At 37.7% G+C, this 20,996-nt stretch overlaps 1 protein-coding gene across 1 annotated transcript in view; it reads right to left on the minus strand.

Moving 5' to 3' along the window:
- The window catches only part of SKAP1 (src kinase associated phosphoprotein 1), a gene marked incomplete at its 5' end in the record, with an annotated part of 275,060 nt that overhangs the window by 228,083 nt on the left and 25,981 nt on the right, over positions 1-20,996 (minus strand). Inside the window, one exon of the mRNA XM_012802982.2 lies at positions 9,221-9,246. Coding sequence (XP_012658436.2) covers positions 9,221-9,246 — 26 coding nt within the window. The remainder of the gene's footprint in view (positions 1-9,220; positions 9,247-20,996) is intronic.

A 20,996-nucleotide genomic window follows, 5' to 3' on the forward strand; every position in this document is an offset into this window, starting at 1 on the left:
AGCAGTATCATTCATTTATTTATTTAGAGTCTCACTCTGCCACTCAGAATAGATTGCCATGGCATCAGCCTAACTCACAGCAACCTCAAGCGATTCTCTTCCCTCTGTAGCTGAAACTACAGGCTCATACCACAATGCCTGGCCAGTTTTTCTATTTCTAGTAGAGTCAAGGTCTCACTCTTGCTCAGGCTTGTCTCAAACTTGGGAGCTCAAGCAATCTACTGCTTCAGCCTCCCAGGGTGCTAGGATTACAAGCATGAGTCACCATGCTTGGCCTGGTATCACCTTTTAAATTCAGGAAGATACCTTTTAGAGATGAATCATGACCAATAACTTTTCCAGGCTTGTAAGTGTGTGTTAAATTCACATAAGCTAACAAGGACACATAGGGTTCACAAGACTGGTTCTTCCACTATTTGGCTCATAAGAGTCAGCAGTAACTGAAAGTTTATTTTACACATCATACAAATCCCCTTGCCCATAACTAAGCAGTCCCTTTCCCATGGTAGTGATACTTCAGCCATCCTGGTAAACAAGTTTCTGAGAGAATTATGTGTTGAGCAGAAGCATAATAAAAGGTAATGTAATTGGGTCCACCCATTACATTATTTAACCTCTAAGTATCAAGCAAATTCACTGAGTTTCAAGTTTAAAGGCTTTACCTTACTCACAAAAAAGGCTTTTGTTCTTATTCTTATATATTTTTTTATTTCAGGTTAATCTGGGGTTCCAAAGATATAAAAAGGTTTTAAGCAGAAGAATCACAAAAGCTTATATTCCAATGAACTACACTTTCCTCTCAATATTTTGCATTCAGAACGTGAAAATTTTTTATAAGTAGAATTCCTTACATCAAAATTCTATGTTCAGAAGCTGTACTTCTCACTTGATTTTCTGTGTTGGTCCAGGTATGACATGATCTAAGAGAAACAGTTTAAAAGTTGTTTTGGGTGGCACCTATGCCTCAAAAGTGTAGGGTACTGGCCCCATATGCCGGAGGTGGTGGGTTCAAACCCAGCCCCAGCCAAAAACTGCAAAAAAAAGTTGTTTTTTGCTCAACAAAAGTTTTTTTCACTAACAAACTTAGAGCCGTTATTAATTTATCAGTCACTTGCTTTTCCTTGCCATCTACATGAAGACAAAAATTAGAGAAGTTCTATGAACTTTTAGAAAGACTGAGATCGGGTAAGAAAAGGTTTTCGCTATTGGTTATCATGGGAATTATATAATACAACTTTACTATTTATTTTAAAATTCAATTTTAAATGATAAGTCAGTGGAACATGTCTATGCTGCTGGTTCTCAAACATTAAATGACAGAGAATGCTATTTTATACTATTAGGGCTTTTGTCCATAATATTATGGATATAAATATGTTCACATTTAAAAATAAATAAATAACAAGGGAAAACCTGAATGGATAAGAAACTGCTAAACCATGATTCTATGATTCTTTCTTTCTTTCTTTCTTTTTTTTTTTTTATTGAGACACAGTCTCATTTGTCACCCTTGGTAGACTGCCCTGGCATCACAGGTCACAGCAATCTCAAACACTGGAGCTCAAGCAGTTCTCTTTTCTCAGCCTCCGCATCAGCTGGGACTATAGGTGCCTACCATAATGCCTGGCTATTTTTAGAGACAAGGTCTGGCTCTTCCTCAGGCTGGTCTCAAACCTGTGAGCTCAGGCAATCCACCCACCTCAGCCTCCCAGAGTGCCAGGATTACAGGCATGAACCACTGTGCCTGGCCCTAAACCATGATTCTACTGGAAAAGAGCATTACCACATTAATTCAAGTTTTTGTTTTTTGTAAGTTTCTTTATTAAATAAAAAAAGTTAATCATGGCCAAAACAAAATATTCAAACATTATAATGACGTTTATCTCCCCTCCCTTCTCTTGGTCTTTCTCTCAAGCCAGCCATTATGAGGTATCTTGGGTGTTCTTGAATTTTCTATCTAAATACAACAAATGTCTCTGTGTGTGCAGCATATAGCTTCCCCCCCTCCTTTTAACAAATGGTAGCATTTGTTCTGTACTATTGCCCAGGCTGGAGTACACTGGCATGATCATAGCTCACTGTAACCTAGAACTCCTGGGTTTAAGCAATTCTCCCAACTAAGCCTCCCAAGGAGGTAGGACTACAAATGCACACCACCATGCATAGATAATTAAAAAAAAAAAATTATAGGTGGGGTCTTACTATATTGTCCAGGCTGGTAATAAACTCCTGGCCTCAAGCAATCTTCCTGCCTTAGTCTCCCAAAGTGCTAGGATTCCAGGCATGAGCAACTGTGTCCGGCCCCGCTTTTTTTCCCTAACCATTTATCTTGGCAATTGCTCCATATCAGCAATATACATTTATCTCAGTTTTTACATTAACTAATTTTTAAAATTAAAAAATATTACATGCACATGGTAAAAATTCAAAAAGGATATAAACAATAATGTTTCTTCTGTTCATACTGATAACCCCCAACAGAGTTTACCACTGTTCATAGATTCATATGTATCCTCCAAAAAATATTCTGTACACAAACGAAAGCAAGTGCACATGCACACGCTTATACACACACAAACCGTATGTTCTTGGCCCAAATTGCCTTTTTCACCTAAAAGTACTCCTTGGAGAACATTCCAAATTGCCAGTACATATATACATATCATTTTTTTTAACTCTATACAGCATTCCGTTGAATAAATGTATCATTGTTTATTTAACTAGTCCCTTATTGCTAGGCATTTAAGCTGTCTGTAGTCTTCACTATTCCAAACAATGCTATAATCAACCTCCTGGTACTTAATATATTGTGTAGGGAATATAGAAGATAGTGTCATTTGATTCCAATGATTTATTTTACCTGCATGAAAGTCAGTTCTTTTTCTTATGACTTAATATCATCTACTCCAGAATAGGAAGGACAGTTAGAAAACACATAAAAATATATTCAATACACATTAGAAAATGTTTACTTTATAGGTATGTTCAACCTTTAATTTTCTCTTATTTTCATTGGAAGAATAAAAGTTGTCATGAGCCACACATTAAATACACAAACACTCTTGAAAGTTGACTACCAAAAAAGGCTCATGCATACTTTTTGTTATTTCCAACACCATAGATAAGCAAAAAAAAAAAAAAAAGATCCTCAAAAAAATCAACATGTGGCCTGCGAGACCCAGGTTGGACACCCCTGCTTTAAAAGAAAAAAGGTGAATCTTTTTGTAAAAAAAAAAAACAAAACCTTACTGTCTTTGACAGTAGTTGCAAAACAACTAGTGCATTAATTTTGAGATGTAGTATTCCGCTAAAAAAAAAAAACTTCAACCAGTAGATGTATAGGAAGTACAATATTTTAAAAAGGTATCAAAGTCAGTAATTAACTTCAAAGACAGTTTGTATGTGTATTCACTTTCTATAGATTAATTTGTATAAAATGTAGCAAATAAAGAAAGGTGGGAAATGCCTAAAGGAAGTCAAGCCACAAAAGCAGCTGTCAAGAATGTTGATGCTAAAAGGCTGGGCCAAAGCCAATGGCAAGAGTATTCATCCTGCGTACATTTCCCCCTTATTAAGTCCCCCACAGACATTGAAAACATGCTGGAAGATTTCTTTTTAAAAAGGAGTATAGGTTAGGATATTCTAGATTCATAGCCAACGCTTGTGTTTATAAAATATTAGCATTCCAGGAATAGTGATAGAAAGATACTTAACAATAAATTACAAATATTGTAAATTTAGACTTTTTCTTACATTTGCAAACACATCATAAATTTGGGCTGTGTTTCTTTGTATAAATCCTACTTATGACTGTGCTAAAACCTTTTGGCATGAATGCAAAGAGTATTTTCATAAATAAAACTTAGTAAAATCACTATACACCCCATTAATTCAAAAACACTTCTCTTCAACTTCAAAGGAACCGCCCCCCTTTCTTTTTAGTGTAAAGATGGTGTTTCTTTGCTGCTTTAATGTTTTGCTTCTTGTAGTTGTCATAACTACATGCTCCAAGTATGTGATCGTAAGGGACGAGAAGTTAAGCAACATTTGTGCTTCCATTCAACATGTCTCAGACATTATAGAGCAACAAGCTCATAAATCTAACCTCTGAAGCAGTTACCAGTAAAAATTCTGTATGTGCACCCCATAAATACAAACCTCAAAAATATATACATGGTGAGTAACATGGCCCCACACCAGGGTTACCTGGAATGAAGGAATTTTTTGAAAGATATGTGAAATTTATATTATCAGAGTTCCATACATGTATTTATTTGCCTATCCCTCCTTTCAGACATAAAAATGGTATTTGTTACCACTTTAGTAAGTACCAGTCTTGTGGCAAACATTCCTCCTGCGTTATCATCTCATTATAATTCATTATAACTTATAACTGTGAAGTAGACATTATTAATGGAATTTTATAGATGAGGAAACTGAAGCTTCAAGAGTTGACATCACGTGCTGTAGCTCACAGAACTTCTGAGAAGCCTAGATTCCAATTCAGGTCTGATTTCAAAGCTCAGACTCTTTCTATCACATAACATTAACTTGAAACAATTTTAAAAACAGTTCACCCATCTATGTATTTTCTATCTATCTACATAAAGCATCTTATGCTTTAATGTACTAAGTCTTACAATAGAAATAAAATAATTATCATGGATTTCTTTTTTAATCTATTTCAACCTGATTTCTTTTTATTTTATATTTGCCTTATGGCCGTGGTTCTCAGCCTTCCTAATGCCTCCTAATGCTGCAACCCTTTAGTTCCTCATGTTGTGGTGACCCCCAACCATAAAATTATTTTTGTTGCTACTTTGTCACTGTAATTTTGCTACTGTTATGAATCGTAATGTAAATATCTGATATGCAGGATATATTTGCAATGTTACAAAGGGGTTGTGCCCCACAGGTTGAGACCACTGCCTTATGGAGAATTTTAAACATGTATGAAAGTAGACAAAACAGTGTAAAAAATCCCCATGAATGCATCATCCAGCTTCAACAAGTGTCAATTTATAGATGATCTTGTTTCATCTACACCCTCCCTACCCTGTTCTTTTTTCCCTCCTAAATGACTAGTAAGATACTATATCACTTTATCTTTAAATATCACAGGATACAAGTCTCAAAAATAAGAGCTTTTTTTTTTTTTTTTTTTTTTGCAGTTTTTGGCCAGGGCTGGGTATGAACACGCCATCTCTGGCATATAGGACTGGCACCCTACCCTTTTGAGCCACAGGCACCACCCGAGAGCTCTTTTTAAAATACCTAACCATTTCCACACCTAGAAAACTTAACAGTAAGTTTTTTGTGTTGTTGTTTTTTTTAGGACAGGTCTCACTCTGTCACTTGGGGCTGGAGTGCAGTGGCATCATCATAGCTCACTAAAGCTTCAAACTCCTGGGCTCAAGCAATCCTCTTGCCTCAGCCTCCCATGTGGTTGGGCCAATAGGCATGTACCACCATACTGGCTAATTTTGGGGGTGTGAGTTGGTAAAGACAGTCTCACTATTTTGCATAGGCTGATCTTAAACTCCTGGCCTCAAGTGATGTTCCCAATTCCTCCTTGGAAAGTGCTGGGATTACATATAGGGGGACAGTGTACCCATCATAAATATCTTTTTAACTTATAGTTAACATGATTTTATAATAGCATATTCTTTATACAATCTGCATGATTTGCTTTTGCCAAGCTGTATTTTTAGGCATTAATTTGCTTTACCACTTCAAATGAGATTTTTAAGATTCACAAGAGGAATTTTTTTCATATTGAAATATATTGGATAATTTTTTCCAAAAACCTCTATGCCAACGATACAGAAACTTGAAAAGTCTTCAAGTTAGCAAGAGAGTTCACTGGCCTACACCTACCACTATCACAAATGTCATGTGAGTGACCACTGGCCAAAAAAATGTATGTTGTTATATGTATTTACAATATTCCCATGGTCTTTCCTAAGTTTTTTAGGAAGTATTTTATCATTTTTTTAGACTCTGAGCCCATGGTGGGAAATTCTACCTAATATTCAGGAAAATTTTTTATAGCAATAAATTTTGAATTATAAACATATCTTGTAATCAAATTTCAATTTATTATACTATTAAACTAAAATTGTCAGTAATTAACTCATTTCATAAAACGGGAAACTGAAGCAAAATGAAGAAAATCAGTTTGATATTATCATCAAATCTTAACAATTGATATTGTTTAGACAGCTGATCAATATCATCTTTTAGATATTGATTACTGAAATGATAGAAGTTCCATGACAAAGACTCCAAAGGCTTTTCTTTGTAACTTTAATAGAAAAACTAAGCAGGCAAAAAAATTTTTAAAGTAAGTATGTCTTGAATTATTAAAGCAATTTATATCTTATTATAAGGTAAAAATAAAAAGCCTCTTTCAAGTTCTTCAATTATATTTAAACTCATTAAAAGAGTCTTTCCATTTATGTCTCCTCTACATTAAATGTATTTTGTGATCATGTTTTATGTTCCCTGTTTCCTTTTTTAAAAAATGAATATATTCAGGAAGTTGACAGTGGACAAATAAGAAAACTTGGATGGAAATGTGAGGGAAAGAACTATCACTAACTAGCATATCATTATTATAAATAGGAACTACATTTTCTTATTGTTTACTATGTCCAGGTACTATACACATCTTACTACTAATCCTCCATAACCCTGTAATGACACAGTAAAATGTGGCAATAGAGTATGAGCTCTGCCACGGATATGAGGTTTCTTATTGGGGTGATGAAAATGTTCTGAAATTACATAGTGGTGATGGGTACACAACACATACTATGCTATACTATAGAATACAATACTGTACCACACTACACTTACTATACTTTACTATGCTAAAATCCACTAATGTGCACTTTTAAAGAGTGAATTTTATGGTGTGTGAACTATATCTCGATAAAGCTATTATTTTTTAAAACTGTGTGCTACTAGAAGAACCTAAAATTAAGGGATCTTTTGTAACTTAAGACTATTTTCCTTCCAGGCACCAGATCTGGTATAGTCCAAGTATCCTGAAGAATGTATTTAGGCAAATTCAGAATTATATCCTACTATATTCCTGCACAGATAAAAATGCTAGGAAAGTTTGGGGCCAACAGTTCTTTTTTTCTCCCATCCCAACATTACCTAGTCTTCCAGGGCTTTTAAAATTTTCTCTGCCAATTGTTCTCTTTCTTACACATTCCTGTTATTTTCATAATCTTAAATTGCCCTGTAGTACCTTATATAAACCAGCTACTGTTCCCATCCACACCACCAGTTTCTGAAGCATACAGTCAGTTATGGTTTGATCCAAAGGGCAAAGTAAAAGACACTCTCACTCCCCCCAAAAGTATCTGTATGAGGACAAGCAAGACTTGGGGCAACAGTATGACCTCTTCTGCTTCATCTTTCCTTACAATTCCTTCCAAATGAGCAAAGATTTTTACCACACATATCGTCATTGAGAAGCAAATATAGTTTTCTGTTCTAAATAAACAAATTTCAACTGTCCCCCCCTGGCTGCTCTGCCTCTGCCCTCTCTCGAAGAGAGAAAGGGTGTGTAGAAGTCACCCTGTGTTAGAAGATGCCCGCAATGCCACCATCCTGTGAGCCTGGTAAGATGTGCCCTTTGTCTTTTTAGTCTCATATAGTCTCTTATGTTAGGCTGTAAAATTATTTTCTCGTCTCATCATAACATTATACTACAACTCTGACACCAATTCTTTATTTCTTCTTTAGGTCATTAATTCTACTCTCAGAGTTTCATTCATTTCTGCCGGTTCATAATCACGTTCTTCCCCCTGTGGATTTTGGTTAACATCTGTTAAACCCTGAACCAGAGGGTCTTTCCCTGAATAGTGCATTTCATATTTTGCAAAGTAAACTGCTACATTATTACATATAATTCTCTACTGCTTAATCTATGTTTTTAGCTATAAATGCTTTATTTAGCACAGTGAAATATATAGTAATACCATATCACATTATTAAAATTCACAAGAGTCAAGAAGATTTAAAAAATGAGATCTTTATTTCTTACAACTTCCCTTTTAAAGAAAGCCTAATGCAGGTATTGACTTGAAACATACTAAAAGTATGAGGTAGGAAAATAAAAATTTAAGAAAACTATTATTTTGACTTTTTAAAAAATCTATGTGTATATGACTTAATAAAAGGGAAAAATAAAAAAGAAAACTATTATTATTTCTCACAATTTTAATAGTTTTCTGTTCACTGAGATTGAATACACTGACAACATTAAGATAATGAAAAATATTGAAAAAGTTTACAATTGGTCAAAAATATTGTAGGGGAAAATAGTTCATAAATCTATTTGCGAATCTGATCTAAAACTCTCTGTGATTCTCTGAAAAAAATAAAAACCCTCCATGTATAGTAAATTAAGATGATTAATATTCAGGATGATGTTTCTGACATTCTCAGCCACAGCACTAAAAAGAAAGAATGCATATACTTTAAAGACACCCCCTCAAACTGTTTAAACTCAGAAAAAAATATTTCCATTTTGAACCTTTTAAAAATGTGTTCTAATCCTGTCCTTTTTTTTTTTTTTAATTTTGCACACAGCTGTCTGTTGTACTTTTTAGAATCATGCCAGATGCTGGGTTCATCAAGCAAAAGGAGGAAAACAATGGTTTGAAAGCAATTAGAAGCACCGAGGCTGCAGTGAGGCTCATATTAAAATGTGATAACACTGTTCTAGTGGGAATTTCAACACTGCTCCATTTCTGACATTTCTCTGCTGCCAGACAGGCAGGCTGTGTGGAAGGGCACTGTGATCGCAGAGGTAACATACTGGAATTTATTTCTGGAGCAAATGAAGGATTAGCTGAGTTGGAACCCTCCCAAGGTTTTTATTATGGACTCGGCCACCATTTCATTTGAATGCTACTGGATCCTGTTGGCATCTAACAAAGCTCAAGGAATAAAAGCATATTATAGCTTTGGTTCTATAAAATTATCTAGCAACAAACCACTCAGAAGGCAGAAGCACAGAGCCTCTTGTTGCTAAAAAGCAGGACAGGGGGCCCAGCGGGGTGAAGGTTAATTAAACACTCCACTAACTTCCCTTAGAAATTGCTAATGCCACTCTGTGGAGAAGCTTATATAGCATAGACAGAATTTAACAACCCCACTATACATTTTAGCATAAAACCATTCATGGTCAAAGAGAACTCACCTTGGGGCTGAAAATCCCAACAGTACCTGAAATATAGAAAAAAAAATAGGAGATAAGTCAAACTTGTGTTTCTCAGTTTTGGTTGACCTACAGTAATAACTATAGCACCTTGTCCAAAAAGCTTGCAGAATAGTCAATAACTAGCCAAAGGCATTACTCACTTTCAGAAAAACTAAAGCATTGTCCTGGTGATTTGAAAGATTCTCAAACTCAAAGGCTTAAAGGCTGCATTTAATTTACTACAACTCCTTAGGCCATTTTTGCTTTAGAGCTAGAAAAGTCCTAAGAGGGAAGCTAGTGGTGGCCCAGGGTTTCTCATCAGGAGCTCTGCAGGCTTTGAGCAGGACAGTTCTTTGTGGTGATGTCTGTCCTGTTATACATATCATGGTCCCAAATACCAGTGGCACTCCCCATAGTTACAACAACCAAACCCCACCACCACCACCAAATCTTCAAATGCCTCTTAAGCCTAAATTCTTAATTTTACAGGTAAACCATAAACAGTTAACTCAAGCTTATCTAGCATTTTAGTGTCAGAGCCAAGAATGGAGTTCTTGTAGTCTACTATATCATTTCAGCTCTTCTATTATTTTGGGAAATGATTGGCACAACTGACAACCCTTGAAGTCTTAAACTGATGATATAGCAGTTGTGGGAAGGATCACTTATAAGTAAGTCACTTATTTGGAACCTACATTACCCCCCCCCCACCCAGAGAAATACTGTTATATGTGATGATTATCCACACAAGCCTATTGTTCTTTGGATCCCATTCCTTCCTGCCTTCACAGGAACCTTCTATTATTCTTTATTGATTATTCTCGTGTATCTATTCAACCTCCTCCTCCTAACTTGGTCCTTTCCAAGGACCCGTATTTATGCTCATATAAAAATAAAGCAGGCCCTCCCTCGCCCCCTCCACATTCCCTCATCCGCTCTCCTATCTCCCTTCACACTGCAGTGAAATTTTCAGGAGCATTGTCTGAGCCTGCTCTTTTAATTTCCTCACTTCCCACATACTCCTCAACATACTCCAATCAGGCTCACAGTTATTGCACCTTAATTCTTACCCTGGACATAACGACTTCCATGGCACTGAATAGAATAGATATTTTTCTATCCTTATTGTGACCTCTCAGGAGTGAGAGAGTCCACAGTTTTTATCAAATTCTTAAAAGAGTTCATGACCAAAATAAGATTCAGAAAAAGGCAATATGTAGGTGATAATGGTGTGTCTTCCAGTACATGCATGACTGAAATCAGGTTTGGCTTCTTTAGATCAGAACATTGGCTCAGTGAGTATCCAGGTTATTTCTTTACTGTATAAGATAAAATTTCAGAAAGTGGAAAGAGGTCAGTGGGGAGTATGCTGCCATAATCCATGTATGAATTGGGGGGAAATGATGGGAAATGAGGAAGAGAAAATGGAGAAGAAATCTGATGATTGTCTTTCTTTGCTCCTCTCCTTTCCCTGAAGAGCTCTAGGCTACCAATCAGGTGAAGGGAGACATAAGATGCTTGGCTAGAAGGCAAGAAGAGTCCAGAACCACTGTGACATCCGCAGTGGAAAAGGGGAGATGAGGGAGCAGAGGAAAGGGAGGATGGAAAGTTGCAAGGGCTCAGAAGAAGGGATGTCTGTATAAATGTAACAGCAAATGTAAATTGGAACTGGCTGAAACTTAAATAAGTTAAGTATAATATTAAGGTGGGTCAATCTCCACCTAGCAGACAGTGCAGCTTTCCATTGTACCTTGTCACCACGAGGAGTCTGCCATAAAATAAAATTCCTTTCTATAAAACATAGCCAGTCAAGCAAATCATCAAACAGGTAACCACATTTTCATCTTTTCTTACTATTTTCTGTCTTCTCTTGAGGGCATTGCATTAACCCCCAATTCCAACTCAACTTCTAATTAAATAGAGATAGAAATTAAGGTGTGAATATGTGCAAACATGTTCCCTCTCTCTCATTCTACACCTCTTTCCAAAATGTTAATGATGGCAACAGCAGGAACTTTGCTGACCAATGTTGTTCTTATTTATTGGCCCAGAAAAAACCTAGCCATGCAGCAGCAGTTAAAAGGCCAACTCTAGGGGCAAGCTGTTAAATAGGAAAAATATGTTATTGATGAGCTCAGCCTCTTCTGTGCCTCTCTTGCCCACTACCCCTACTCCAACTAATACGTTTTTTTCAGTTCCCTTCTCTACTTACTTTAAAGTATCCTGGTTTCTCTTTTTGGTCAAGAAGAAAGATGATCTTATAAGTTCATACACATTAAAAGTATTGTTTTTGCCAATAGTAGCTGTATCTTAAGAAGGCTGATTATGAAGAAAGAACTCAATTTAACAGTATTAAATAAAGTGGCGGGCCTACCTAGTTGATGTTAAATATTAATAACACAATCTGCATTATTCTATAATTAAATAATTCTGTCAAACTTTCAGTTATATGATGAGTAAGTTCTAAGGATCTAATGAGCAACATGGTGACTATAGTTAATAATACTATACTATGTACTTGAAAATTGCTAAGAGAATATATCTTTTTTTTTTGAGACCAAGCCTCAAGCTGTCCATCTGGGTAGAGTGCTGTGGCATCACAGCTCACAGCAACCTCCAACTCCTGGGCTCAAGTGAGTCTCCTGCCTCTGCCTCCTAAGTAGCTGGGACCACAGGCACCCGCCACAATGCCCAGCTATTTTTTTTTTTTTGGTTGCAGCTATCATTGTTGTTTGGTGGGCCCAGGCTGGATTCGAACCCGCCACCTTAGGTGCATGTGGCTGGCACCTTAGCCACTTGAGCCACAGGCGCCAAGCCAAGAGAATATATCTTAAGCATTCTTACCCCGTCCCCAAAATGTAACTGTGTGAGGTAATGGATGTATTATTTAACTTGATTGTGGTAATTGTTTCACAACATCTATAAAATCATGATACTGTACATTTTATTATTTTGAAATATATATTGTTTATCTGCATAGATTTACAGGGTACCTGTGTAATTTTGTTACATGCATAGACTATTCAGTGGTCAAGTCAAAGCTTCCAGGGTATCCATCACCTGAATGATGGGTACATTGTGCCCATTAACTAATCTGTCATCAACCTCTCTGTTCCTATCCACTCCCACTTCTAGTCTCCAATATCTATCATTCCACTCATAGCACCAATTATGAGAAAGCATATGTGATATATTTTAAATATATTCAATTATATTTGTCAATTACAAAAAATTTCTGTAAAGGGCTGGGCCTGGTGGCTCATGTCTGTAATCTCAGTACTTTGAGAGGCTAAGGGGAGAGGATCACTAGAGCCCAGGAGTTTGAGGTTGCAGTGAGCTGATTGTGCTACTGCACTCCAACTTGGGCAACCGGGTGAGATGCTGTCTCTTTAAAAAAAAAAAATCATATGTAGAGCTTCACTTGGAATGGCATCAAGTGGAATATAAGTTCTCTTCTTTTTCAGAAGGCATAAATCTATTTTGCTACCCTATCTTTTCTTCCTCTCTTCTTACTCTGAGTATTGATCACGCAACAACCCCAAAGAAAGTTTGTTTAAAACAAAAACCAAACCACAGCTCTATTCCACAGTTCACAGAGGACACTTCTGAAAGGAAAGCCCAAATGATGAGCAATCTCATCTCACTTGGAGGGCACTAGAGATCATTATTTGCTGGACACCTTTAAGATCTTGATCTTGTCTTGTTAAAGATAACCTATGAATGTCCTTCATCATGTTCCCTGGAAAGATGATTGTACTGTAGAAAATTCTATACTTTTCAGGAAGCATTTAGTCAAATCCTGCCAACATCTTCCAATTCTTACCCTTTGCTCTGAAAACAATTCTCCTTTAGCCAGAAGGTTTAATAAGTTTGAAACTAGACATTTTAAACCAAAGCACAAAAGCCACAATAGAAGTATACAGAAGAAAAAAAGCATATAAATGCACACACACAGAACTGTGTTTATCTTAAAAGCCTCTGAGAATTTCATATCAGGCCTGTGCAGATAGATAACAAACACTTCTTTAATCTTCTCTTTGAAGCTTCGGCTTCAATAGCAAAGGGAAGTTATCACTCCTCTGCAATATCCATACTCAACATCATCAGGCCCATGCAAATGATATTTGGATCTGAAAAATGATGAATACAGAATGAGCAGGGAGAAAATGCTGCAACCACACTGATGATGATTGTTTCACATGTAGTCAAAATAAACCCCTCTTCACTTGTGTCTCCAAAAATGAAAACGGAAGAATAAAATTTCACAATGTTTCGTCTAGGCTACAAAACAGAGTCTTGGAACTTTAAGGTTACATTTCATGCAAGACAAAGTACAAAGTTTACTATTCATATTTTTAAATTAAAAGTGTTTTATTTGAACGTTAGTTTGGGCAAAGGTATAAATAAATTGAACCCACAGTACTAGGGGAATCTGGATAAGCAGCAGTCATTGTAGTCATAATAATAATGCAATAATAACAATGCTGGGATTTACTGAACATTTTGTTGGGTGCTTCTCTAAAGGCTTCCCTTATTTTAACTCACTTCTTCTACACTCTAAACTTTTTTTTTTTTTTGAGACAGAGTCTTACTATGTCACCCGTGGTAGAGTGCTGTGGTGTCATAACTCACAGCAACCTCAAACCCTTGGGCTTAAGTGATCCTCTTGCCTCAGCCTCCCAAGTAACTGGGACTAGAGGCACCCACCACAATGCCTGGCTATATTTTTGTTGCAGCTGTCATTGTTGTTTAGCAAGCCCAGGCCGGGTTTGAAACTGCCTCCCTTGGTGTATGTGGCCAGCACCCTAACCGCTGAGCTACAGGTGCCGAGCTCACCCTCCAACCTTTTTATCGAACCCATTTTCTGAATGAGAAAACTAAGGCATCTAAAGATAACATAACTTGACTGTGGTTACACAGCTTGTAAAGGCAGGCAGACAAGTTTCCAACCTCAGCAGCCAGTTTCAGGATGGGCCCTCTAATAAGCAATTAAGGAGGAAAGCCTTGCAAATGTAACAAAACATTTTTATAACACTCATCAAAATTAGTGGAGCCTTTCTCTAAAGACATTTTACTATTCTAAAAGAGTTCAGTCACCCAGTCTGCCAATATATATTGAGTGTTATTACAAGTCCTTTGCTCAGGTGCCATGGATGAAACGGTGGTACGGTCCTTCTACAGCTATGTTCTAATATCTTTCATACTAAACACATACTGTTCTAGATTTCCAACTAAGATTCACAGAATACATTAGTAGATTTCTGCTGAAAATGGGGCTATTAACTATAAATCATTAGATTGCAAGGAGGGGAAAGTATCAAATTCTTGACCACAGAACTGACTAATGAATGTGGTTATTGAGATTAAAGTACTCAGAGTTTAAACTCTCAGCCAGCTAGTTAGATAGATCCTGGCATATGTCAAACAATTGTTACTATCATCATATTTGTAGAAATATCTAGCAAGGAAAAATAATTGCATTTCCTAATTATAATAAAGTAATTAACATACTTTAATATACATAGCATAATATATGCTATAGTCATTGTGCTATGTATACATTTCACATGTATTATTTCATTTAATCTTCATAACAACTCTAGGAGGTCAGTACTATTATTATCCCCATTGTACAGATGAAGAAACTGAGACTCAGTTTCAGTTTGACTCAGGAAGGTCAAACAACTTGATTAAGATCCGGTGGCTGCCAGGTGGGAGAAGCAAGATTTGTATCCTGGTCTGCTTGGTTCCACAGCCCATGCTCTTAAATTCCACATCAATAGCTTTCCTGTTGGCTATAATATAAAAAACAAATCTAGTATGTAAGAGAAAATACAATTGCTTTATCAAGCACTCTATGGGTATTAGGGAGTGGTTAGATCAGAGGTCTTTAACTTGGGAGTCAACAGTGGGGCTTGAGGGGATTCACAAACTGCCTAAAATTGTGAATAAAGAGTAGCATGTATTTTCTTTTCTCATGAGGAGAAGTCTGTAGACTTCATTAGTGTCGTTAACTCTCTCTCCCTCGCACCTCCCCAAAATGATAAGATCTGTTGAGTTAGATGAATAGGGCTGTCATGGCATTATAAAACTAACTATCCACAAAGGCCAACATCTGTGATGTTATAAATCTAGAACATCTCGATGAATTTTTTTGCAACTGAAGTATTAAAAGTGTTATTTTACCTGTGACTTATGGAAATTTAAAACAAATCATCCACTCCCAGCCTTGGTAAACCACCTGCTGAACAAAATCAAATCTCTTATTGATGACTTAAGGATGTCCAAATTCAAACTTTATTTTTGTACCAAAACATCAATGCCTTCTGAATGCATAGGCTGTCTGCAACACGCAATGTCCAAAGACTTCTGTCTCCCTCTTGACTAACTCTCTTGTTTAGTACTGGCTGACTTCAAACATACTGCAAAGACTAATACCAAAGCATTATCCTGATATTAGAAATGGAAGCTTAAGATTCAGATGTAAACCTAGCTGAGTAGGACTTCAATGGAAAATCCCTCACAAATGACCTTGAGCAGTAAGCCAATGGTAAAGGCTGATTTACCCAAGGAATAGCTTTGCTGAGCAATGCTAAGAGTCTGTAAACTGTAGATATTTCCTCTAATCTCTTTTCTCACAGGGAAAGATTCATATTGTTTTCAAATTTTCTTTTTACTACCAGTACTCTTGTACAAGGAAAGGGCTAGTGGCAGAGTAACGTGGATAGTGATGCCCAAGCACAGAAGTGGAAAAAGAGCACCACCTTGTGGAAGTCTCTATGTGGAGGCATTAGAGGCCTGGGACCCTGGGGTCCAGGTACCAGCCTTAGAATCAGTTGGGCAGCAAAGGGAAGGAGGTTGGTGAGGGGCTGGTGCACCCTCTAGCTTCTCAATCCCACCAAAAGTACAAAACCTAGTGCCTGCCTACAAGGAGCTTACAATCTAGTCCAAAATATGAGATATTTATATATGAAGCAAATATTTAGATATTTGTCTAACAAATAATCTGGTAACAACAGAAAATATGTATACAACTCCAATAGCAGAAGAAAATATGTATATAACTCCAGTAACAGGAATGAGAAAGTCCTGGGTTTATTTGTTGGTATGTAATAGTTCTATGGCCTTGCATCTACAAGAATATCCATAAATTTTAGAAATCTACCCTCATAGATAACACAATGCTTCTCTTCTTAAAAAATATAATGATCACAACCAAACTTCTATTAAATAATAAGCAGGCAGCATTATTGGATCTTGACCATCCGTGATGCCCCTAAAATTTTTTAAAGTCCATTACCAGACAGTAAAAAAAACAAAGTTAACCTGGGCTATATGCACCTATAGTTCCAGCTACTCGGGAGACTGAGGGGGGAGGATCACTTGAGTCCAAAAGTTTGAAGCTGCAGGGAACTATGATCATGCCACTGCACTCCACCCTGGGTGACAGAGTGAAACCCTGTCTCTAAACATATATAAATAATTTTTAAAAGAAATTAAACAAAACCCTATCTACCACTGGTATTTTCTGTAACACTTTTGCTACATAGAATAATTGCTATGATCAAACGTCCACTCTAGATACAAACTGTAAGAGTTCTTCTTGACTGGTCAGTGATTAAACTTTCTTAGTGCAACACTGGAAACCTACATCCTAATATTTCCTCCCCTACTTTCTACCATAAGGATTGTTTACTTACTAGTATATCTCCTTAGTGAGTCTACACAATCCCCCTATTCCCCGCATGTGATAGGCAACCAACTGAAACTCAGTAAACTAATACAAGAAAAATGCTAGCCAAGTATGTTATGGTAAAATAAAAGACCTTAAATGTAATGTCAGAGTTTAGACTTTTTTTTTCCTGTAGACAAAAGGAAATCATTAAAGCTGTTTGCCTCCTTGTCTTTAGGGATGAAGAATAATGTCCACTGTGATCAAGGCCAGCAGAGACGTGAAGCACAGGTGGATGGGAGGGAGAGAAGCTAACTGAGAGCAAGAGAAGGGAAAAGAGCCAGGTGTGGTGACTCCCCCCCTGTAATCCCGCTCTCTGGGAGGCTGAGGTGGGTGGATTGCCTGAGCTCACGGGTTCCAGACCAGCCTGAGCCACAGCAAGACTCCATCTCTAAAAATAGCAGGGTGTTGTGGCAGGTGGCTGTGGTCACAGCTTCTCAGGAGGCTGAGGCAAGAGAATTGCTTGAGCCCAAGAGTTTGATTTTGCTGTGAGCTATGACACCATGGCATTCTAAACAAGAGAAAAGATAAGAGATTAGATAACAGACTTGGAGACCAGGCTGGGAGCAGAGTGGCAAGAGGAAAGTCAGAGGTACATTTTGGCTTCAAACTTGTGTATTGGAGAAAACAAAGCACTGCTCTAGCTGATTACCATGTTTTAAACTGTCCCTTTGGCCCTCACTCTGTTGTTTTTGCCACTATCGATGCTTAAAAACCTAATTTTATTTTCTTTTTTGCTTGCTTCAGGTTAAGAGCTACTCTTTAGCCACAGAGACTCCTAGTTATCTCATCAGTGAGTAACTGATAGCTGTATGACTATGTGACCATGGCCCATATACCCACAGAACTTTACAGCCAGAAGAACTTTTAAGATCCTTTAATGTAGCCCTAACTTTACAAATGAGAAAAGTGAATCACAGAGAGGTTATCAGATAGCATCATAGGAGTTTACAAGCACACATTGTGGAGCCATCACAGTTTATCTCATACAGAGTCAGGAGCAAGGTAAAAAAGGTGATATTCACTTGAAAATAAGACAATTTCTATGGAAACAGTTAAAACTTCCTTGGACAAACTCTTCTTAACATGCCTTTGATATTCTCCTTGTTATGAACATGGTCGTATTATTCACCTGAGGGCAAATGTTACAGAGAAAAATTCTACTCTGGACTAACTACATGGTGTACAGAAATTTAAATATCATTTTAAAATCATTTCACAATTTTCCTCAGTTCATGTCAACTGACTTATTCCAGACTGTTGCTTTTGCCCTCAGCCTGACTTTTTTCCTGATTGTACAAGATTCTATCCTAAAGTATCATGATTTCCTATTTATTTCTTTGTACATTTCCTTCAGAGGTACATGGTTATTAGAGCTCATGTAGGCAAGGTGGATATCTCAACATTAACATGCCAATACATCTTCTACAACTCAAGTTATGAATACTGCGTTCCTTCTCTCAATAATGGAGATTAACAAATTTCTACTACTTGCCAGACACTCGGTGAGGGATGGCTAAGGGCATAGAAAACCTGAACTGTGGATCAGTTCGGCTGAAATAATCAAATGTACAAAATTTACACTGGGGCTAGAAGAACCCAGGTCTGACCTGTCTCACTGCCTACACATAAGGGTTGCTGGGGAGGATCTATGCTTAGACAGAAGCAGCCTGGCAGGTGAGTGAAGGGTCACAGAAAGGCCAGACCCAAAATGCAGAGGAAGGTCAGTTGGAGGGGCCAGGCCCGTCAGTGGAGCAGGTGGCAAAGCCCAGCTTTGCACCCCAAGCCAGGTAAGTTGGGGGAGGGGCAGGGCAGGATACTGAATGGGCTCTAACTTGTGTATCGGAGAAAACAAAACACTGCTCCAGCTGATTACCATGTTTGGTAATCTGGCAAACATGTGGTAGCATGTTTTCTCTTGTGAGGTAGGCTATGATGTCGTGGAAAAAGACATAAAGAACTGAACTTAGCAGGTGCAGTAGGCCTAGCACCTGGTAAACCTCCAATAAATGTCTGCTGTGTATGTCATCAGTACCACCATTATTTTAATGACCTAAATGGCAGTCTTATCATTCTCCTGCTACAAATCCTTCAATGTCTCCCCAACATTCTTAGGTCATCCTCTGCTCCTGCTCACACTCCTGCTCTCACTGTGGGTGTTGCCTCTGCCAGCCCACCTTTCCTTTCATTCCTTGGCCTTCTCCTAGTGAACCCTCCATGCTCTTTTGAGACTCAGCTCAAGGTCTTATGTTGGCTGCTCCCACAGCACATTTATGAATACCTCTCAGTAGTAACTATTATACTGCATTATAATCTTCTTGTTTATCTTTACCACTGAGCCCTCAAGGGGCAGAGGCAAAGAGCTTGCACTCAATAAATGCTTGCTGAATCAGGGAACGGAGGTAAGAAACAGCAGGGCTGAGTTCAGTATGAGGGGTGAGCATCTCAGGGAGGGTCAGGAACAAGGTAGGAGAGGCAGACAGAAGGCAAGGCACTCCAAACAATGCTAGGAAGTGTCGATTTTACTCCAAGAGGGGATGGGCGCCTTCATTTTCCTCTAAATTACTCACACAAAGGCAAACGGGGGAAAAAAGAAAGAAAAGGGCTGAAAGAGCAGAAGAGAAAGATAAAAATAAGAGAGCTTTGTTAAATTGAAGCCTTCATCCAAATGAAGAATTTTTTTTTTCACCAAAGTCTGGCTTCAAAGACAAACTACAAAATGACTGGCAAAAATATACTTCAAAAGACATGACCGAATACACATCGTAGTGGCAAGAATCCAATATATAAATACAATCAATTTGTTTCCTCATTAAAAGCTTTCATGAAGAAAATGATTTAATACAAATGCTAAAGCTACTGACACAGATTAATTGAAAAATAACAACAGAATCCTAATTAAAGACATAATATTATTTCACTCATTCACACAGCACCCAAATCTGAATAAATAAATAAATAATAACAGAATCCAGAAAGCAGGCTTCTACTGATCACCATTCAAAGAGCTACAGTGAATTACTGAAATTTTCATAAAACTATCCTTATGTGTATGGTTTCTTTTCATTAAAAATTGAGATGTACGTAGAAACTCAGATATCATTTTAAAATTATTTCACTGTTTCCTAAATTCATATCAGCCTACTTATTCCAGATTATTGCTTTTGCCCTCAACTTCACTTTTTTCGTAATTGTATAAGATTCTATACTAAAGTGCCATTCTTTTCTATTTATATCTTTGTACAGTACCTACAGCAGCCATAGTTAAATCCTTTTTAATGTACCAAATTATCCATATCACAAAGAACGGAAAGGACTTTGATCTATAGGCTAATGATGACGTGGTCAGTTCTATGGCTGTCTCAATACAAGTCAGGGGTCCTCAGAGGTTCACCTGCACCTTGTCAGTCCCAGGCCTTTCTGGACCCATCCTGGGGCCAGGACTCCCAATTCTTTCTCATGTTGAGGGATTCTCCAGCACCAGAAATGTCTTGAGACCACACAGGAGCACCTACAGCATCATATCAACATATTCCTATTTCCTCACTCCAGAAGCTAATCAGGTTGAAAATGTTGTCAGCTACCTGGCAGGTCTTAAGCCCCACTGGTAAGATTTTCCTGTCAAATATCCCCCAATCACTTTAGGAGGAAAACAATCAGCATCCTCTTTTCTTCTTTTCTTTTTTTTTTGAGACAGAGCCTCAAGCTATCTCCCGGGTAGAGTGCTGTGGCATCACAGCTCACAGCAACCTCCAACTCTTGGGCTCAAGTGAGTCTCCTGCCTCCACCTCCCAAGTAGCTGGGACCACAGGCATCTGCCACAACACCCGGCTATTTTTTGGTTGCAGCCATTATTGTTGTTTGGTGGGCTGGGCTGGATTCAAACCCGCCACCTTAGGTGTATGTGGCTGGCGCCTTAGCCATTTGAGCCACAGGCACTGAGCCCACCATCCTAACTACCAACCTCTCTACTCACGCTTAGCAGTAAAATTCTTCTTTTTCCCTCTTCCACTGTTAAAACTCAGTTGAAAACCAAAGTAGCCT

This window comes from Otolemur garnettii, unplaced genomic scaffold (genome assembly GCF_000181295.1).
Source record: "Otolemur garnettii isolate 467f Iridium unplaced genomic scaffold, OtoGar3 scaffold00018, whole genome shotgun sequence".
Classification (NCBI taxonomy): Eukaryota; Metazoa; Chordata; class Mammalia; order Primates; family Galagidae; genus Otolemur; species Otolemur garnettii.